At 39.1% G+C, this 19,396-nt stretch overlaps 1 protein-coding gene across 1 annotated transcript; it reads left to right on the forward strand.

Moving 5' to 3' along the window:
- The first annotated feature begins 262 nt into the window (after nt 1-262).
- Nucleotides 263-18,883, forward strand: LOC117821221 (plakophilin-1-like). Its single transcript, XM_034695358.1, is given in 14 exon segments — nt 263-405; nt 408-632; nt 2,522-2,616; nt 4,609-5,231; nt 5,350-5,491; nt 8,309-8,516; nt 8,872-9,031; nt 13,277-13,394; nt 14,682-14,858; nt 15,227-15,397; nt 15,553-15,706; nt 15,835-16,021; nt 16,189-16,273; nt 18,198-18,883. Coding segments are annotated over 14 exon segments (2,526 nt in total). The 5' UTR covers nt 263-299; the 3' UTR covers nt 18,273-18,883.
- The last annotated feature ends 513 nt before the right edge of the window (nt 18,884-19,396 follow it).

A 19,396-nucleotide genomic window follows, 5' to 3' on the forward strand; every position in this document is an offset into this window, starting at 1 on the left:
AATCACATAATTATATGATATTAATCTGTGCAGACGAGTGAAGTGGACATGAAGAGACATACAACACAATGCTGTGGTAAAGTAAATGTATCCTTAATTTACCTTTAGTAAATAGTTATTGTACAGTACTTCCTGGAGCTGTTTGGCCTTTGGGATCATGTTAACCAGCCTCACAGGTCCACAATTATCAAAGTATTTGTCAGGACAAGTCAAAGAAAGTGCAGAGAGTGAGAGTTAATGTGCCACCCTCCGTTTCGTCTCGTAGGCGTGAGTGTTTGTGCTTGTCTGGGCGCGGTCTAATGGAGCAGGCAGGGCAGGGCAAGGTGCGCTTTTATGACTTCAGACAAACTCACCGACTCTGCAGGCGGACTGGCTTCCTGTTCCAGCCACCTGTGGACATTGTTGTTCGCTGACCTGGACGCACAGTTTGCGAAGAAAAGAAATGGCGAGTCTGGATCCGCTGAAGTCTGTCATTTCCATCAATAATGTGGACGACACATCTCTGGCTCTGCCGTCTGCGAATCAGTTCAGATCAGGACAACAGCGAGTCATGGAACAAGTGCTTACCGTCAGGAGGACCAAGTCGAGGAAATCCAGCAGCAGGAGCGGATCTACTTCTTTATCCCCAACAAGTAAGAGCAGCGAGAGCGCACTGTTTCACACACCAGGTGGGATGATCAAGACTTTGGGAGGATGCAAAGCATCTTCAACTCACTTTTTTATCCTGTAGTGAAAACTTTTTTTGGGAGGGGGGGTTAGCTCAAATCGGCCCATTGTTCTCATACAGACACCAAACAGGCCTATAGACCTCTATGTGGGGATTAAATTTGCTGTGCAGCACGTTCATGGTTACCTCACAGCTTTACTGGATTCTTCTAGAAGTTATTTTGTAATCTAGTTGTGTGGCATAGATAAATTAATGTCACCTTATAAAGTGTAAGAATATTATAACAGCTAATTTATAAGAATCTGAATTAGGTAATAAAAAAAATGCGTCCAGAAGTTGCATTTCAAGGCTTTCTTATTTATATGTGGGGTATTTGACATGACACTGAAGTCAAGTTTTAACCAGGTGTAAGTCTTAAACTCATTGTTTCATGCACTTTGAGTATTTTTAAGATTTTTTTTTTTTTTTTTTTTTGACAAGGTAATGAGTAAATTCAGTTTTCAGAGTGTTTCTTTGAAGAAGGCCTCAGATGACCTGTCACACTTTGATGCAGTAAAATCCACAGGGTGTGTGTGTAATCAGAGGCTAAATATGTTGAATTATGATCTAATCAAAGAGCAGCTGAGCTTGAGAAACAATTAAAGTTTCTTTAACCTGCAAATGGAGCGCCGCCTGCAAGCTAGTTCAGGCAGACAACTCGAGCTGCGCTCATTCATACTGACTTTTGTACAGTCTATGATACTGACACGTCATCACCCTCCCTATCAGCTGATCTCAACATCCTCATTTGGCGGTCTATTTAAGCTGCAAGTCTCCCTGTCTCTGCCTCTGCTTTGCAAGTGTCCCTGCTGTCCTGCTCAGTGCTGTGTGAAAACTTTGTACCCACCTCCTCCCCGGCATCCACCTGCGGGCTCCGAGGGGGTTAGTCCTATCTCATTGCTCCTAAATGTCTGGATTTAAATAATCTATGAGGAGTAATGAGGTTCGGAGCCGCCAAACACAATACTGTATGCTGCAATAAACTTTATCTTAAGTAAATGTGAGTTGTCTGACTGAACTCCATTAAAGAGTTTTTTTTGTTTGGGATTTCGATTCAGCGCTTAGTCTAGGTGAGGGGCTGCAGGTCTTCTTAAACTGCGACTGTGGCTCAGTAGTAGAGTGGGTCGTCTCTCATTAAAATGGGGTTTGATCCCCAGCTCCAGCAGTCTACAAGAATCTTCTGTGGAAAGAAACTGAACCCTAGTTAGTTGCTCCGAAAGAGAATCAGAGTGTGAATGTGATAACTGATGAGGAGTCGGGTATTGTACAACGCAGCCTCTACCATGTGTGTGTGAAGGGGTGAATTTGACAAGTAATTCAAGAGCCAATCGAGTGGTCGAAAGCTGTGGCCCTGATTTAAACATCCTCAAATCATATAATCTCTAAAGTATGTTGAAACAGAATAACTAACCATCAAAATAAAGATTAATTTATCAAATCAAAGACAAAAGAAGAAGATGGTCGTAAAATCTGTGCACTGGTTTACATCGGAAAGTCAGTATCAAACTTTTTTTTATCTAAAATAACAACTGTTTTTATTTTCCACCATCTCCACCAGTCACTATCTCATTGTAAGAGACTAAGGCATAATAATAGTAATAGTGTTGGGCTTACTTGACTTCATTTTAAAAACTGTAAATCCTGAATATGAAAACACAAACTTGAGCATCACCCAAAGTTCTGACTTACCATAGAAGAACTGAATATATCAATCGTTTTCCTGTTACACTAAGCAAAGGTAGCAAATCAAATATTATGATGTTATGAATGCAGGATACATAAAGTAACAGCTGATCTTTCCATGTTTCTCTCCAGGCCCGGCTTACGACATTGTGTTCGTAGACAGCCCCAAGTCACAGTCGAGTGCAGCTAATGGAAGTGTCTTCTTTGGAAATGGTATTTCTAAAGCTGTAAGTTATGAAACATATCTGTATTTTTTATTACACCCCTTCCTCTTCCTTCTTTTATTGCTATCATCACAGAGAATAAATGTTAATCTGCGGCAGGGCTCTCGTGACTACTGAGGGTTGTAGCTCATGTTTGTGGGCTTTACAGATGACCTGAAGACACAGCAGGAATGAGTGGCTTTGTTCGTGTGGTTTCAGTCCCTTTTTTAGAAGTTAATACTTAGAACTGGCTTTTTTTTTTTTTTTTTACTGCTTTTAAACAGCGTTTAGATTGTCTGCTGATTGTCTCTATGGCCAAGGACTCTATGTCACACTGTAGTGAGGTATTAAATCCCATCTTTAAAGGCTTAAAAAATAAACATGTGTTTGGTTTTCTTGAAATATGCCTAACGGGATAAAATAGTTACAAATTATAATTATTATTTTATTTTATTTTTTAAGGAGAATAATTTTACAAATGAGCCAATGCCATGCGCCAAAGTGTTCAAGGCAAAAGCTGTTTTGTAGTGCCCGTTCCTAACGTGGGCCTCTACGATACCTTTAAAAAACTACAAATACACAAAAAGGAAGTTCCAAACACAGTTTTCAGTTTTCTTACATTCAGCTACTTGTTATCATAAAAAATCACTTTAAAATGTAGGAAAAAGTTGATAATTTATTTATATTATTGTTTAAATTGTGTTAGATTGTGAAGATTATAAGTGTTACACAGCTTCTTAAATATAAGACATGGTGTTTGAGGGCAGTAAAGACAGTTACAAAGTGATCTGACTGACATGAGGTAGGCTGGAGGACTCAAAAGTGGACTCGCACACAGAAGCAGGTAGGTTTGCAAAGAGTTTACTTAAAAAACAAAAACTGAACAAAACAAAAATCAGTCTTGAAGTGAACTACGCACTCAAAACTGAGAGGTTGAGCCACGATAAAGGCAAAGACAGTAAGCAGCTGTGACTCAACAGAGCACACAGGTGTGCTGCTCCTGTGGCCACTGAGAGGGGGAGAAGACAAAAACAGAACAAAGCAGGTATAATATGCTCAAAAAGAAATTAAAAGTACAGGAAAGGAACATTGAAATTATGTAAGCACAAATCAAACAAACAAAAATATGAAAAAACAACCAACAGAAACAAAGAAAAAACAAAAGAGACAACAGTAACGTGGGAGAGGTTTCTATGTATGTAAATATAAGCCTGCATTCATAAACCTGTGGATGTATGACCACATTGTAGTGTGCGGGGTGATTTGTGATGGGGTTGGGTGATGAATTATTAAGTTTCAAAGAGAGAAAAGCTGCACAGGGGGATTATTTCACTTCTTTGTCTTTGAGGTTTTTCTGCCAAACTCAGATTTTATTCTCTCTTACACATCTATTCTAACACCATCCGTCCAGTCCAGTCCAGTCGTTCCTTATATCCCTTAATAATATCCATTAACAACCATTTCCTTCCTTTGAACAAATCCCCTGATATTTATTATTATTGCTCTCTTTAATGCAATTTGTCCTTTAAGGTGAAATTTAGTTTCAGACCTCAGTGCTTTTTAAGTCCTGTCTCCTCGCCCTGCATGAAGGAAGCACTGAGAGCTGACCTCCAGCTGATGGACGTGCTGTATTTCACCACAGTCTAATCACAGCTGTGGCAGAAACATCACAAACATGTTTTTTCTCAGTATTTAACATATGGAGGGGGTTTACAAAGTTGAAACAGGAGTTGAGATTTGTGTTTTCCCTGCTTGACTTTTCTCCAAATTCTTCCTGAAAGAACCATCTCCAGATCCTTTGCAGTCTTTTTGTCTTGTCAAACAAAAATGTGTTCACCAGCCGTTCCCATACAAGCTGCCAAATGTTCATTTAACCAACGTGTGTATGTGAACACCAAAACAATATTTCTCAGTGTGGTTTTCCAAGTTCATGTCAGTCACTTTGCCTCCTCACTTGACTTTAGCACTCGATAAGACATTTTTAAAAGCAAACACATGTATGTTTTGGCTCCACAGCTCAGCTTGAGCGAGAGGAACACCAGCCGGCAGGTTGTCAACAGCAGTAAAGGATCAACTGTGAGGAGGAGCACGGCAGAGTCAAACTATCAGTATGACAGGAGTCTAGGCGCCGGTGGCTCCATGGCCTACGGCTCCATGGCTGTCGGACAAACCACCACCAGCCTCAGCGAGCCTGATCTGGCCTGGCAGCGCTCAATGCCAAAACGCTCCGGGGCTACACAGAAACTCCTCTCAGACATGAGCATTCGCAGGGTCGAAAGGTCCCAAAGTCAGTTTATACAGAATGCCACGTCCCAGCCTCAGTTTCAGATTCAGCCACAGGTTCAGACTCTGCCCAGGTTTCAGAAACAGTACCAAAGTCAGGTTCAGAATCAGACTCAAACCCTGAATAAGGTCCAAACTCAGCAACAGCCACAAGTTCAGATTCTGCCTCAGTTTCAGAATAAGATGCAGACTCAGGTTTTGACTCAGAGTCAGCCTCTGCCTGTTTTCACCCCTGTGAATGGTGCAGGTCTGACCAAACCCAGCACAAAGTTTGTGACCACCAAATTTGAAACAGTGAAAAGTCTTCCAAAGTCTCCTGTCACTGAGAGTACTCCCAAAGTTAAAGCAGATTCTGGGTGAGTGCTTTTTTTTAATTTTTTTTTTTACCTATGACTAATCTTTAAAGATTTTACGTGATGTAAATAAATGTTTTAATCCACAAACTCTCCTCTCTTTTGATCACTCATCCATCAGGTCAAATGGAAACAGTGGAGCTGCAGACATCACCATAAAGGAGGCCGTGGAGTATCTCTCCAACAACGATGAGTCGTATCAGCACTGCGGAGCGTCCTTCATTCAGCACAATGCTTTCATTGATGACAAGGCCAAAGAGGAGGTGCTTTTCTTCGTTTTCTTATCATGTTATGTTATGTTATTTCTATGAGGGTGTAACTTGAGAGTCAGTGCGGAGAGAAGGAGATATGGTGGTTCAGAAAGTTGTAGAGAAAAATATTATCCATATCTTTTTTTTTAAGTTACATTTTTCAGCTTTTTTATGCCTTTATTCAGAGAGAACAGGTGAGTGGACAGATTGGGAAACATGGAGAGTGTGGGGAATGACATGCAGGAAAGGGCCTGCAGATTAGAATCGAATCTAGGCTGTCTGCTTCAGGATTAAAGCCTCAGCACATATGGTGCATTACTAACCTCAAGGTCAAACCAGCGCCCCCAAATATTCAACACATTTTCTTGCCAAAAATGAATTCAGTCATTATCTGTTCACACCATGTCAGACAAAACTTTGTTTATGTTTGTGAGTGTGTGCTTATTTAAATTTGAAGTTACGTGTTCCTCGGGTTAGGTGTGACTGACGGTGCTGAGATTGACCAGTTTCTGGTCCTGGGGCTGAAATGTGTCTTTAGGTTTCTATTTGCCTCCTCATGTCTAAATATTCGTAATTTAAGCTCCAAGAACCCACAACACAAATGTTTCCTGTGCTGTTCTTTCTCTCAGGTTTTCTATTTGAAGGGTTATAATATAAGAAAGTTCATTAGGGATTGGAACATGCACGAGAACAAAAGTGAACAAGAATTTGAACTTCCTCTACTTTGGATGCTTCGACCACGACTGGCTCTTCTTCTTCTTTCCTATATTTAATATTAATTGCAGTGATTGATTATTTGAAAGCAAACAGATACATTTGAATAACTGAAGCATGATGGGATGCTACAGAAGGGTCTCTTTGGTAAACATTGTCCCCTTTTTATTTATGGGGCATTTCCTAAACAAACACTCAATGATAAATAACCTAAATCAATGACAGAAGGACTTAATTATTATTGTAATTATGATTCTGATTCTGATTATTCTGATTCTGATTCTGATTATTATTATTATTATTATTATTATTATTATTATTATTATTATTATTATTATTATTATTATCATTATTATTATTATTATTATTATTATTATTATTTTGTATAATTTTTTATTTATATTTAATATTTTACATTATACACATACACCATAACTACAAACACAAAATGAAACAAAAAATGACAAATAAATAAACAACAAAACAAAACAAAAAATTAAAAAAAATTAAATAATCAACAACAGAACAAATAACAGCATCTACAGACATTCATTCGCTCATCAAACCAACAAGCTCAACCTTGATAATTTCATATTTCTTCCCCTCTAAATAAATATTAGCTGATAGAAAAATAAAATAACGTTCTTTCATCTTTTCTAAGGCTTATGTTTTCTCCATATTCAATTAATAAAGCAGTTTGTTACTCCAATGCGTTATTGAGGGAGGATATGTAGATTTCCACTGTTTTAAAATAAGTTTCTTAAATACAGCTTTGAGGATATTTTACTCTTTCATGTGAGACATCTTGAAAAATGCAAACTGATGGATTGAAATTAAATTCCAGTCCCAAAACCTCAGACAACCAATGCTCTGTTTTGTACCAAACTCTCTGAACTGTACTACAGTCCAAAATGCATGAATCAATGAATCTATGATTATGCATTTCAGATAATTCCCTAAATCATTCTTGTCATACTTTCAGATTTGATCTCTTGTACAGTTAACTCTGTACATTATTTCCTACTGGATTAAACACAACACTTTCATTGACTGTAATATCTCTCGTTATATCCCAACAATCTGAAGGACTATGTTTTTGTCGACATCAGCACAGTTTTTTTTCAGCTTGTTAAATATCTGTAAAAACAACTTCAAACCAGCTGTCGCATTTCTGCAAAGATTTCAAAGTTCCTTCAAGCTGAATCCTCTGTTCCCTCTCTTTCCATGATTAAACCAGCGAGATCAGGAATATTTCTTACACTGACCCTCCCTGGATGTGATAAGAGCTGTGCTGAAGTATAAAAGGAAAGGACACAATACCTCTGAGTGGGTTCCTTTTCAAGATAGCTGCTGTTAAAGTTAGCTGTAGTAAGTCTGATTAGCGGCTGTAAATACTACACAAGAACCTGTTGAGACACATGCAGCACTAAAAGCTTGATAAGACGTAAAGGGCTGGTGAACTTTACCTAGGTTGAACTATGACAGTGCGTCCTCTACACTCTCACTCAGCAAAGAGTCTGTCGTAGTAAAACTGCAAGCTCGGTTCAAACGAGGTCATGCTCCACAAAACCTCTAGGCCCCGCCTGAACTGCTTCTCACTCCTCCGTGGCATTTTACAGACGTGCTGCCAAGAAGCAATTTAGAAAGAATTTGAGGTTGTATTGGTGAAGTTGTTCATGAAAGCTGACTCTCTTTAAGCAGCATTGTTAAATATTCACCAGCAGAACAAACGGAGGATCTGTTCACAGCACAGCCAAACACACGTGTTATTTATTATAGAAACTGCTCTGTTTTATTTTGCATTAGCACTACCTCTTCCCATGAGCCACTTACATATGTATTGATCATTTGAACTCCACCATTAACATTGAAAACTACTTCATGTACAAATGCCATGGTACTGAAAACGCAGAGTTAACGCAACCTGCAAATCCTACTTCAGTTTCTCACCTTTCCTATTCTGCGTCATGTTTTTTGGCTGCCATTTCTCAAATTACAGTGTGATAAATCTTTAATGTTTTTTCATTCATATGGAATAAATCTGCATAATCAAGATAGAGGTTAACAGTTGTGCCCTCCAGCTGTGCTCACTCAGACCCCCTTTTTGTCCTGCAGGTCTTGAAGCTCAGTGGGATCTCTCCCCTGGTGGGTCTGCTGCGCAGTCCCAGTGTGCAGGTGAACCAGACAGCCTCGGCCGCCCTCCGTAACCTGTCCTTTAAAAGCAACTCTAGCAAGGAGGCGATGCACCGCTGTGGGGGGATCACAGAGGCCGTGGCTCTGCTCAGAGAGACTGACTCTGCAGAGATCCAGAAGCAGCTGACAGGTAGAAGTTTCCTCTGAAACACACATGTGCAAACAGCTGTCCCAGTTTGGAGCCTGCTGAAGGTTAAGACTACAAATCTTAGTGGTGCTTGAGTCATGCTGCCAAAATCAACTTGCTACTTCACTAGAAGCTAATGTTGGTTTAAATGCAAATGTTCTGTGGTTTAACTTTGATCACATTCAGACCATCCGGATAATCTAGTTTCCATTCTATCACCTCGTTCTCTGTTATCAAAGTCAAGGTACACAAATGTCACTCTATAAAAGTGATTCTCTTTTATTCCCGCTCCAGGTTGTGATGACATTTCTGATTGACGTCTCGCTTTAACAGCTAATGTTTTCCTCTTCCTCTTCAGGTCTCTTGTGGAATCTGTCCTCTGTGGACACCCTGAAGCCAGACCTGCTGAAGACCGCTCTGCCGGTCTTAATGGAGCGTGTGATCCTGCCTTACACAACAGGTCCTGAGCGGACCAACACCGACCCTGAGGCCTTCTTTCACGCCACTGCATGTCTAAGGTAAGCAAGAAAATCCACTCAGGTCCTGATATCACGTCCGTCTCTTTGCTTTGGCTCTCATACACTGACCAAGTTTGCTTTGTGTGGCTTTGGACCAAGCTCTGAATACAGTATTATTGTTTTAATTATGCACCCATAAATTACGACTTAAATGCGTCAGGTAGGGATGCAACAATTGATCGAATTATCAATCAATCAATCAAGCTTGAAAATAAAATGGGTCCCAGCACTGAACCAAAGGGGTGCCCCAAGGTTCAGTGCTGGGACCCATTTTATTTTCAATTTACATAAACAATCTCTGTAACAACTTGTCAAATGCAATGTATCATTTTTATGCAGACAACACCATTATTTATTGCTGTTCAACCTCATTTACTCAGGCGTTTGAGTCTTTACAGGCTGCTTTTAATGTTATCCAGTCTTGTCTGAATGATCTAAAACTGGTTTTAAATACAGATAAAACCAAGTTCATGGTTTTCTCTCACTCAAAGGCGCTACCACAGACCACTACAAACATTGTTACATCCAAAGGAAATCCTATAGAGCAGGTTTTAAATTACAAGTACTTGGGTTTTATCCTAGATCAGGAGATTTCATTTAAAGCCCATATTAATAATTTGCGTACTAAACTTCGTGTGAAGCTTGGGTTCTTTTTTAGAAACAGAACCTGCTTCTCTCTCAGGGTCAGAAAGAAACTAGTGACAGCGACCTTCTTACCCATTCTTGACTACGGGGACGTGCTTTATCTGAGTGCGTCATCCAAATGTCTCCAGTCTTTGGACACCGTTTTTCATTCGGCACTGAGATTTGTCCCTGGCTGTAGACGTCTCACCCACCATTGTGATTTGTATGTGAAATCAAATTTGCCTTCTCTGAGTGCACGTAGGTATAAACACTGGCTGACCATAATCTATAAGGCTCTTTTAGGCTTGATTCCTCAATATTTGTGCGCTTTAGTGCAGAGAAAAATCAGTTCCTATACCCTGCGTTCCAACACTACTCTTGTTTTATCTGTTCCTCGGGTAAGGACTGAATTCGGAAAAAGAGCTTTCAGCTTTGCTGCCCCTATGGCATGGAATGCTCTACAGACTACATTGAAACTCTCTGAACTTATGACTCTTGGAGCCTTCCGTTCTATCCTGAGGGACAGACAGCGTGAGAGCACTGAACAGTGCCTGTGTTTTAAACCTTAAATTATTGTTTGTTGTTTTGTTACAGCTTCCACTCCTCTTATTCATACTGTAAAACACTATGTATTTATAAATTGTACGTTTTAATTTGTGCTGTCATTTTCGTGTGACTGTTTTGTGACACGTGCTGCTGACCTCTTGGCCAGGTCACCCTCGTGAAAGAGATCCTGATCTCAATGGGTTTTTACCTGGTTAAATAAAGGTTAAATAAAAAAATAAAAAAATAAAATAAAAGCTTGATTTTTTAAGCAACTTTCATACAAATCAAAAGTGCTTTAATGCGATTTAAAAAAAATCTAATATTTAATGACTAAATAAAAAATAAAAAAGTTTTTAGAACTACAGATTTATGTACACCAATTGAAAAAAATAAAATAAAATAAACAACAAAGAGAAATATTTAAGAAATAAGTATATTTATTATAAAACCTAAGAAGTTAAGACAATTAAAAGCACTAAAAATAGCATTACAAGTTAGTAGTTGGATAATACAAATTAAAGAGTAAAATAACTAAACAATAGAATATTAAAATAAATATATATTGACATTAAAATGATCAGTTAAAAGAAGTTATAAAAAAGACTTACACAAAGCCAGACTAAATACATGTTTTTTTTAAATTGAATTTTTAAGATTAGTGCTGATACCAACGTTTGAAATAATAATATAGCAGATAGCCAACGCCAATTTTTGTTATCATTACCTCTGAGTATATCTTTGTGTCTGTCTTTCAAACAAACAAAGGACTTTAGTTGTATTCAGATTGTTGCTTTAGTCCCTCTGTACTGTTGAAATCATAGACAGTGTAATGTTCCCACACTGCTGATATTTGTTTTGGCGTTTGATTGTGTAATAAAATCATAGTTTGTCCATTAGGTGACTCCTGAGGCCCATTAAAACCCTCTTCTCTGTCAGCAGTTAGTCAGGTACACCAGCTTGCCTGCACTAAAGTGATGCAACACGACAGACAGACAGACAGACAGACAGACAGACAGACAGACAGACAGACAGACAGACAGACAGACAGACAGATAGACAGACAGACGCTGGTTGCCGACATCGGTTAATAGCACATCATTTGGTGATGACAGATGTTTATCAATATTGCTGCAATCAGCTGATAACGAAGTCCAAGTGTTACCCTGCAGTGTTTGATATGTTCGAACATGATGATGTGCATGACAACAGGTCTGTGGTGAGCCAAGCTTGATACAAATCGTGTTTATAGCTGCATGCTTTGCACGTTTGGCATATTCAAAATGCCTGAAATTTTGATAGTCAACGTGAACAAGAAGCAAGGAGGACAAGAAAATACTGTGAAAATGGTCTCAACTGTAAATAAACTTGGTAATATTATACAAAAAAGTATATTAATAATAGCAGTACTCCTACTACCGCTTTGGTCATTTATTCTCAATACAATGTTTGTTTTTCTTCAAATTACAACTCCAAACTCTGCCAATAGCTGATCTCAAAGTGTTTAGTGTTGCAGACAGGATCGTTGTCATGGTTGTGTTGGACAGGGAAACTCTTTTTATATATATAGAGCAGCATGTTATGATTTTCTCTGGAAAGTGGTAATAAAACTTGCATAACAATTTTATGAACCTTTAAGAATGAGGCCAGAAAAAAAGGAGCAGTCCAATCAAATGAAAGTATTGTACATAGAGGCTAATTTCTTCACAGCTGTTTTTACAAGTTTGTGTAATATTTAACTCAAATGACATATCACCAAAAGATATGCACTCAGATGCAACTTTTAATGGTACATTTAAACTATTAGAGTTTGATACAGTGAATCCTGCTATAAAGTTATTGCCTATTACTTCTAGTTTTATGTATGGAAGCGTTCAAATGAATAAAAAATAGTGCTCTGTTTTTCTGAGATAAACATCTCAGAAATATGAGCAAAGTTTTTCTGAGTGAAAAAAATTAACCTGTTTGGTTATTCTAAATTAATGAGATAACCAGCGCCTCAGTTGCACTCCTTGAGGACCAGTGTTTTCAGCTCTTGAGTCACCACGTGGCCAATTTAAGTGAATTTCAGATGCATCGTTTTATGTCCATGAAGCATGCCTTATTGGCTAAGCTGATCCTGGAGAAATGCTGCAACATCCAGCAGATCAGAACAAGCCTAAGGTTTGAACAACTACAAAGTCCTGAGGTGCCTGCACAAAGTTGACAATAACATCTATGCTACTTAAAGACAGGAGTACCTCCCAATGTCTTAAACCCAAAGAAATAAAACTGGATTAAACTGAACAACCGGGGCACATGTTAGACTACTTACCTTGTGTGGCCTTCAGGTGCTGTTGGGATTTTACTGTACTGTTTTATTCCAAAAATATATTCTCGTAATTCCAGGATAGTTATCTCTTTAAGAGCAGATTTTTTTTGTCTAATGTGAATGCAATACGCTTCAGTATTTATGTATTCATTATACTAAAATATTCCCTGTTGTTTCTCATCATTTCACCTGCATTTGTTGATATACATGTTTTTTTTTCACGCTGCACAAACATGAAGCCCTCCTAATGTTCAAATCTTTAAGAGCATGTCTGATAAAAATCAACTTTATTGTCTTTTAGCTGCTGCTTTTAAGGTGTGAACAAACTCTGAGGGCCTTTTTAAATTCCCCTTGTTGATCCAGATGCATTACATAAAGATCAAACAGTCCACCCTGAGAGATAAAATGAGATGAATGATAGTTAACATGATCTACATGAGAGTGATGTTAAACATTGACTTTCTGCCTCTTGCTTTGGAAGCTGTTACTGTTTAACTAAACCCACACGTTCTTTTATCCGCTTCCTTGGATCACATTACTGGTGTTTAATTTCCAGATAAAGTCATGACCACATCAGACGATGTTTGCCATTAAATCACGACCTGTGAGCTTTGATAAAAATTATGTCCAAATTTTTACTCCAAACAAGATATATAAGCCTGAAAGCAGCTCCAATAGTGTTAGAGTTAATATTTACAAAATGTTCTTTGAAACTGTTTGTCACTTTTTAATGTAACCATGTATGCTGTGTTTCTGTCTTTCCACAGAAACATAAGCAGCTCGAAGCAAAGCAACAGACAGGCAATGAGGAAATGTCGAGGTCTGGTGGACTCATTGGCCGGTTATGTTAGAGAGTGCATTGATGCAGGAAGGCCAGATGACAAGGTGAGCTAAGAATTCAGCATGTCTGTCAAGACTCCTCTCTGTGTCCTCTGTGTCCTCTCTCTCTCTCTCTCTCTCTCTCTCTCTCTCTCTCTCTCTCTCTCTCTCTCTCTCTCTCTCTCTCTCTCTCTCTCTCTCTCTCTCTCTCTCTCTCTCTCTCTCTCTCATCATGATTTACTCCTTAAAGTACATTTTTCAGCAGATTATCCTCTGGTTGGAAAGACTGAGTCCATTGAGATAAATATGTTGAACTGTTGCTTTAAAGCCTTCAATATTTACTCTGTTTTACCAAGACTGCACCCCTCCAGATCATCTCAACTCTTTTTTATTTATGTAGCACCTTTCATACATTCAAGCATGCAGCCCAAAGTGCTTCTCAAAAGAACAGAGAGACAGAAAACAACAGCAATAAGTAAAATGATACAAGGCTAAAGCAAGATAGAATAAGGTCAAATTAAATACTTAAAAAATATAAATTATATCAATAAAATAAAATCAGATGGATATCAGAAAAATATCAAAAAATCAAATTAACATAAAACCATTACATAAAATCAATGAAATAAAATCAGATAAATATCTGATAAATATGATAAAATAATTACATACAATCAATAAAATAATATCAGATAATAAATATCAGAAAAATAAAATAAAATAAAATATAGAAATGACATATAATCAATGAAATAAAATCAGATGAATTTCAGAAAAATAAAATAAAATACAAATAGAATAACATAAGAAAAAAATAAAAAATAATAAATATGATGCTATGGTACAAGCATGGTACAATGGTACCAAAAATGGTAATAGATGATAATAGATCATCCAGACTTTACTTTTAAAGGTATATATTTTGGGGGTATTGCCGCCTTTAATGGACAGGACAGCTGAAGAGAGACAGGAAATGTGTGGAGTAGAGAGAGGGGGAGGACATGGTTTAGGCTGGAATCGAACCTGCGACGAGGACTATAGCATATAGAAGTAAGAGCATATTTTTATATTTTCTGCCTCAAATCTTTATAACAGTCCGAGAGATGCTTCACTTTCAGTCGACAGTGTAATTTACAGGAGTGGTGCAAACTAACCGCATCACCTTCACCTTTATATGATGCATTTAAACACATAACAAAGCAACACAACAGCCTGTGGTGAAGTGTTCAATAACAAAGTAAAGGTGTTGCCAATTTTGTGTGAAACAGGGCACAAAGCAAAGACACACACACATACACACTCATGTTACTCTGAGTATAACAAGGGCCCTTATTTTTTGTCATGTTGAACCAGTCCCTAGAAAACTGCACGTGCATCTTGCACAACCTGACGTTTCAGCTGGAGGACGAGGCTCCGGCTCTGTTCACCAGGATCACGTCTTTGGCCAGGCCTGTCAACAAGGCCCAGACCACGGGCAACGCTGGGCCCATCGGCTGCTTCAGTCCGCAGGGCAAGTCTCCTGATCAAGAGGTGAGAGGACAAAACAAATACATGATTATAAAGCGATGCCCAGGGGAGACTTCCAGCTGTGACAGCATATCAAAAAGGCTGCTGACAGTACCTTCAAGTACCTGTCTGTTTGTCTAGACTGTACCTGTACCTGTCAGAGTGCATATTGTCATTAATCCTATTGCTTAGTGTAACTGGTCCCTTAATTGTATAGACATAATGTCAGCTTTGATTACATTAAAGCTCTTAAATGGCTTTTAAAGAGCCTCTAAGACCTGCATGTTTACATCTTGCATCAGCTTTACATCTACTGTTTACTCCTTCCTTGTTTCTTACCACACTGTAATAGATGCATGTTGAGGATGATCTCTCTCCCCTCTCTTGTCCAGCGCCACTTTGACTTCCCCGTCGTTGAGGATTCACAGCCTAATGGTGCAGGTTGGCTGATCCACTCCAAAACTCTGCAGAGTTACCTCTCGTTGCTTGCCACCAGCGAGCGAGAAGAAACACAGGAAGCCTGCTGCGGAGCGATGCAGAACCTCACAGCGCAGGAAGGAATTGTAAGACTTAAACAAACTTGACTGAGATAAAACACCCTATGAAGCTACAACAGTACCAGCATGACCTTTTTTTATCGTTAGACATAAAAAGTGCTTCAAGTTTGATTATTTTGATGAATGCACACGCTTAGCCGGATGTTTTATTGTCTTTACAGGTCTCTGGTGTCATGAGCCAGATCATTGTGCAGAAACTGAACGGCCTGAAAGTTATAAATCCACTTTTAAAGTCAAACAAAGTCAACCTGCAGAGAAGCTCAGTGGCTTTGATAGGAAACCTGACCAAGAACCCCAACCTGCACAATACCCTCGGTAAGAACAGTGCTCGTTCAAACATGGGGAAGAAACAGAATCTCCTTTTAAAGTGTGTTCATGTGCAGTTTTAAAAGTGTTTGCCCGTGTTTAACAGCCAGTGGGCTTTTTTTGTCTTGTTCCTGAAGCTCGTAAAGCCCTCCCTGAGCTGCTGAGCATCGTCAGCGCGGGCACCAAGGAAGGGAATGAGTCTGATGATACATTAGCCATGGCCTGCCAGACCGCCAATGTCCTGCTAATGAAGGATCCTGAGATGGGCAAGCACCTGATAAACGCCAAACTGATAAACTCACTGAATGAACTCAGCCAAAACGGGTAAGGTTGCTAGCGAGCAGAGAGAGAATGTGCCTGCATACGTGCCAGATAAGATCACAAAAGACACGGGGGATACCTGTGACTCATCAGGGATTCTTCTTTTGTTTGCAAGTGTGTTAGATTTCAAGTCCAGGCTAATCTTTAATTATTGCTTTCCCTCCCTTCAGATATTTTCCAAAATCCAAAAAAGCTGCAGCCCTGCTCCTCTACAACCTGTGGTCAGAGAAAGATATGCAAGCCTTCCTGAAAAAGGTGAGTGGAATCATAACCCTCAGTGCCAAGATCTGTCAGGGTTTGGGTGTGTCTTTTCTGTTTGCTTCTCTCAACTTAAGCACCCACGCCTCACTCAGGTATTTGTGAGAAACAGGAGGAGAAAGTTAGAAGGATTAGGCAGAGTTTTCAGGTAGTGCCCAGCCAATGTGAATGAGGCGCTGAGGTGATACAGGCTGAGGAATCTAGCAGCTCAGGTTCGAAGGTGCACATGTAGGACTGTGTTCACACTTGTAAGCCAGCATGTTAGAAAAATGCATATACGCATGCATTATAACATTAGCATGTAAAGTAATGGACTTAGCAGCCCTGACTTCACCTTCTGGTTAGTTGGTTGTCTTTATGAACCCTTTAATTGTTTTTTCCTGTACCATGAATCAACCCATCTGGTCAAAAGGGTGGTGCTGTGGTGGAAAGAGGGTGGGAGAAGCTAGAATATCAAAGTAACACAGCCGATCCCCGTGGCTAATTCATTAACTGAGGAATTATCTCCTCAACCATTGTGTTGCCCACAGAGTAAGATTGTATTTGTGGTGGTAGCTCCCTGAAATTATCTTCGCTAAACAAGCTCACCATGTACAAAATAATTACTTAGAAGAATTTGTCTGATCATCACGACGACTTTAACTTAAGTAATATTTAAAATGGCAATGTTTACAGTAGGTATGTTCAGAAGCGACTATTTCCTGCATCGATTAGACAGAAATTTAAATCCCAGCTGACTTGTCCTAAGGTAAGAAAACACACAGAAAACAATCTGCGTTTGACACACAGAGGATCTCAGAGTCTGTGAGTTAATGATGTTCGTTTAGTTTGCCGTGGCTAAAGTTAGAAGAGCTAGCACCACCACCTCCAGTCCTCTGCTGGTTACACATCGCTCTGGTTGAGTGTTTTTTGCAAGTTTAACCAGACACAGCCGACATCACACTACGAAATAGCAACTGCCATCTGTGCTTGTTTACATCCAGGTAGTAGATACGATACGATGCGATGCGATAAGAAGTCCTTTATTGTCCCCGTAGGGCAATTTGTCTTTGACATCAATGCTGCACATGTTACCTACTCTTTAACAAAAATCACAATGACACAAGAACACACATAGAAATACAAAAAATAATACACATTCATACAACACACAGCATACTCTTAAAGACAGAGCACCATAACACTGTCTCAACCGTAACAGGCTATTTACTATTTAAAATTCTAATAGAGATGGGCACAAAGGAGTTTTTAAAATGAGTAGAGTGTTATCAATCAATTAATCTTTTTTTGTATTGCGCCAAATCACAACAAACGTTATCTCAAGACGCTTTTACAAACATAGAAGGTCTAGACCATACTTTATATTAAATTATTAACAAAGACCCAACATCAAGATAGGATAAGACTCAGTCTGATCTCATCTTAATCCACCATGAGCATTGCACCTCTCAGTATTTAGCTAGTTACATCGGCAAGGACAAGCTTCCTTTTAAGAGGCAGAAACCTCGAGCAGAACCAGACTCATGTTAGACAGCCATCTGCTGAGACCGAGTTGGGGTTGGAAAGAGGGATAGAGGAGAACAAGAGAGAGAGAGAGGGTAATGATAGTGATGAGACGGATAGTAGTAGTAGTAGCACGTCCGTTAAAGCATTATGTGTGGCAGTAGTCATTAACTGGAACTACAGCTCAAACTAGTGATGGGTGGCTGCACTACAGCTCAGACACAACATAAGACCAGCATTTAAGACCGACATGAATATTAGTACAAAACATTCATTTAACATTTTAGTCGACTTCACATTCACATCCTGAGTTGACAGTGCAACTTTGCTAACATGTTTGCTGATAAGTCTCTTTTTGTTTGCTCAGCATTATTTCTGTGACTGATTACTAATTTATATCCAACTATTTATCCTGCAGCAAGGGATGACTAAGGCCGCATTCGTGAACGACCTTACTACAGCAGCACACAAGTCGGTTCAAGTCGTGGAATAAAACAGCCACCTCTGACAGTCATCCACTGCATTAACTCACCTGCAAGTTCGCTGCACATCAACGGGACATGAATGCTCCGAGGCTGCGCAGCATCCTTTCTCATTTCACAAAGACTTGGAGATTTAAAAAAAAAACATATGTAACCATATAATCATTCCATCAACCTAAAGTAACAAACGCTGTGTAAATGCTGTAGGAAAATAGGTGAAGGTAGAGATTTAACATGTAAGCGACCAAATACAAGCTTTTATTAGCGCTCCTAGTTCTTCTGTTAATGTCATGAAATAAATATTATATGTCTGTGCCTGAGATGTGATATCTTGTCACATTAGTGTGTGCTATAACATAGGGGGGAGATTTTTTTGCACTAAATTACTGTTTTTCTATCATAACACAACATTGTAAAATTAATGATTTGTTGTTTTGTAAAAAGAAAATCTATCACAATATTTCCATTTTTCAGAGTTGATCATTTTGCCATGAAACAGGGTTAGTGTCTGAAGCAGTGTGTTTACATTTTGTAAAGGTGACTTTTTTCATATGTATGTGTGATTTTGAATAATCCTCTTAAGTGTCAATAAAGCCGATAGAGGTCTTCTGTAAAGCTGTCATAAAGCAATGAATCGTCATTTATTCTCAGGATTTATCTCGTCGTTAGTCATCGTCGGCAGAGAGAGTTTCGCCAGACCTCTTGTCTCGTTGTGTCGCACCCCCCTCATGCTTCTGGCAGATGAGCACTTTGACTCCACCCTGATCATTTATTCTCTAGCTCTTGGAGGCAGTCACAGCAGCTGTCATTGTGCTTTTTTCTGCATTATGTAACTGAGGTGAACATTGGACCGCCGTCATAATCCAACAAACCGCCATGAGAGATTTCTGGTCTCATTGGTGATACGATTTACGAGGTGTCTGGAACTCTTGATCTCTTTTTATGCAAACATTTTACACAGATGAACTTCTATGACTAATATTTCGAACCAAATACACCGACCTTAATCTGCCAATCATAGCAACTGGTTTGGAAGAAAACAATGAATGCTAGAACGGTTATGGCAAACACAGTTCGTCCTCATTGAAGAAGGTGTGGCTTTATATAATTATCCTGAAGTCAGAGCTCAAAGTTC

The sequence above is a fragment of the Notolabrus celidotus genome, chromosome 1 (assembly GCF_009762535.1).
Source record: "Notolabrus celidotus isolate fNotCel1 chromosome 1, fNotCel1.pri, whole genome shotgun sequence".
Lineage (NCBI taxonomy): Eukaryota > Metazoa > Chordata > Actinopteri > Labriformes > Labridae > Notolabrus > Notolabrus celidotus.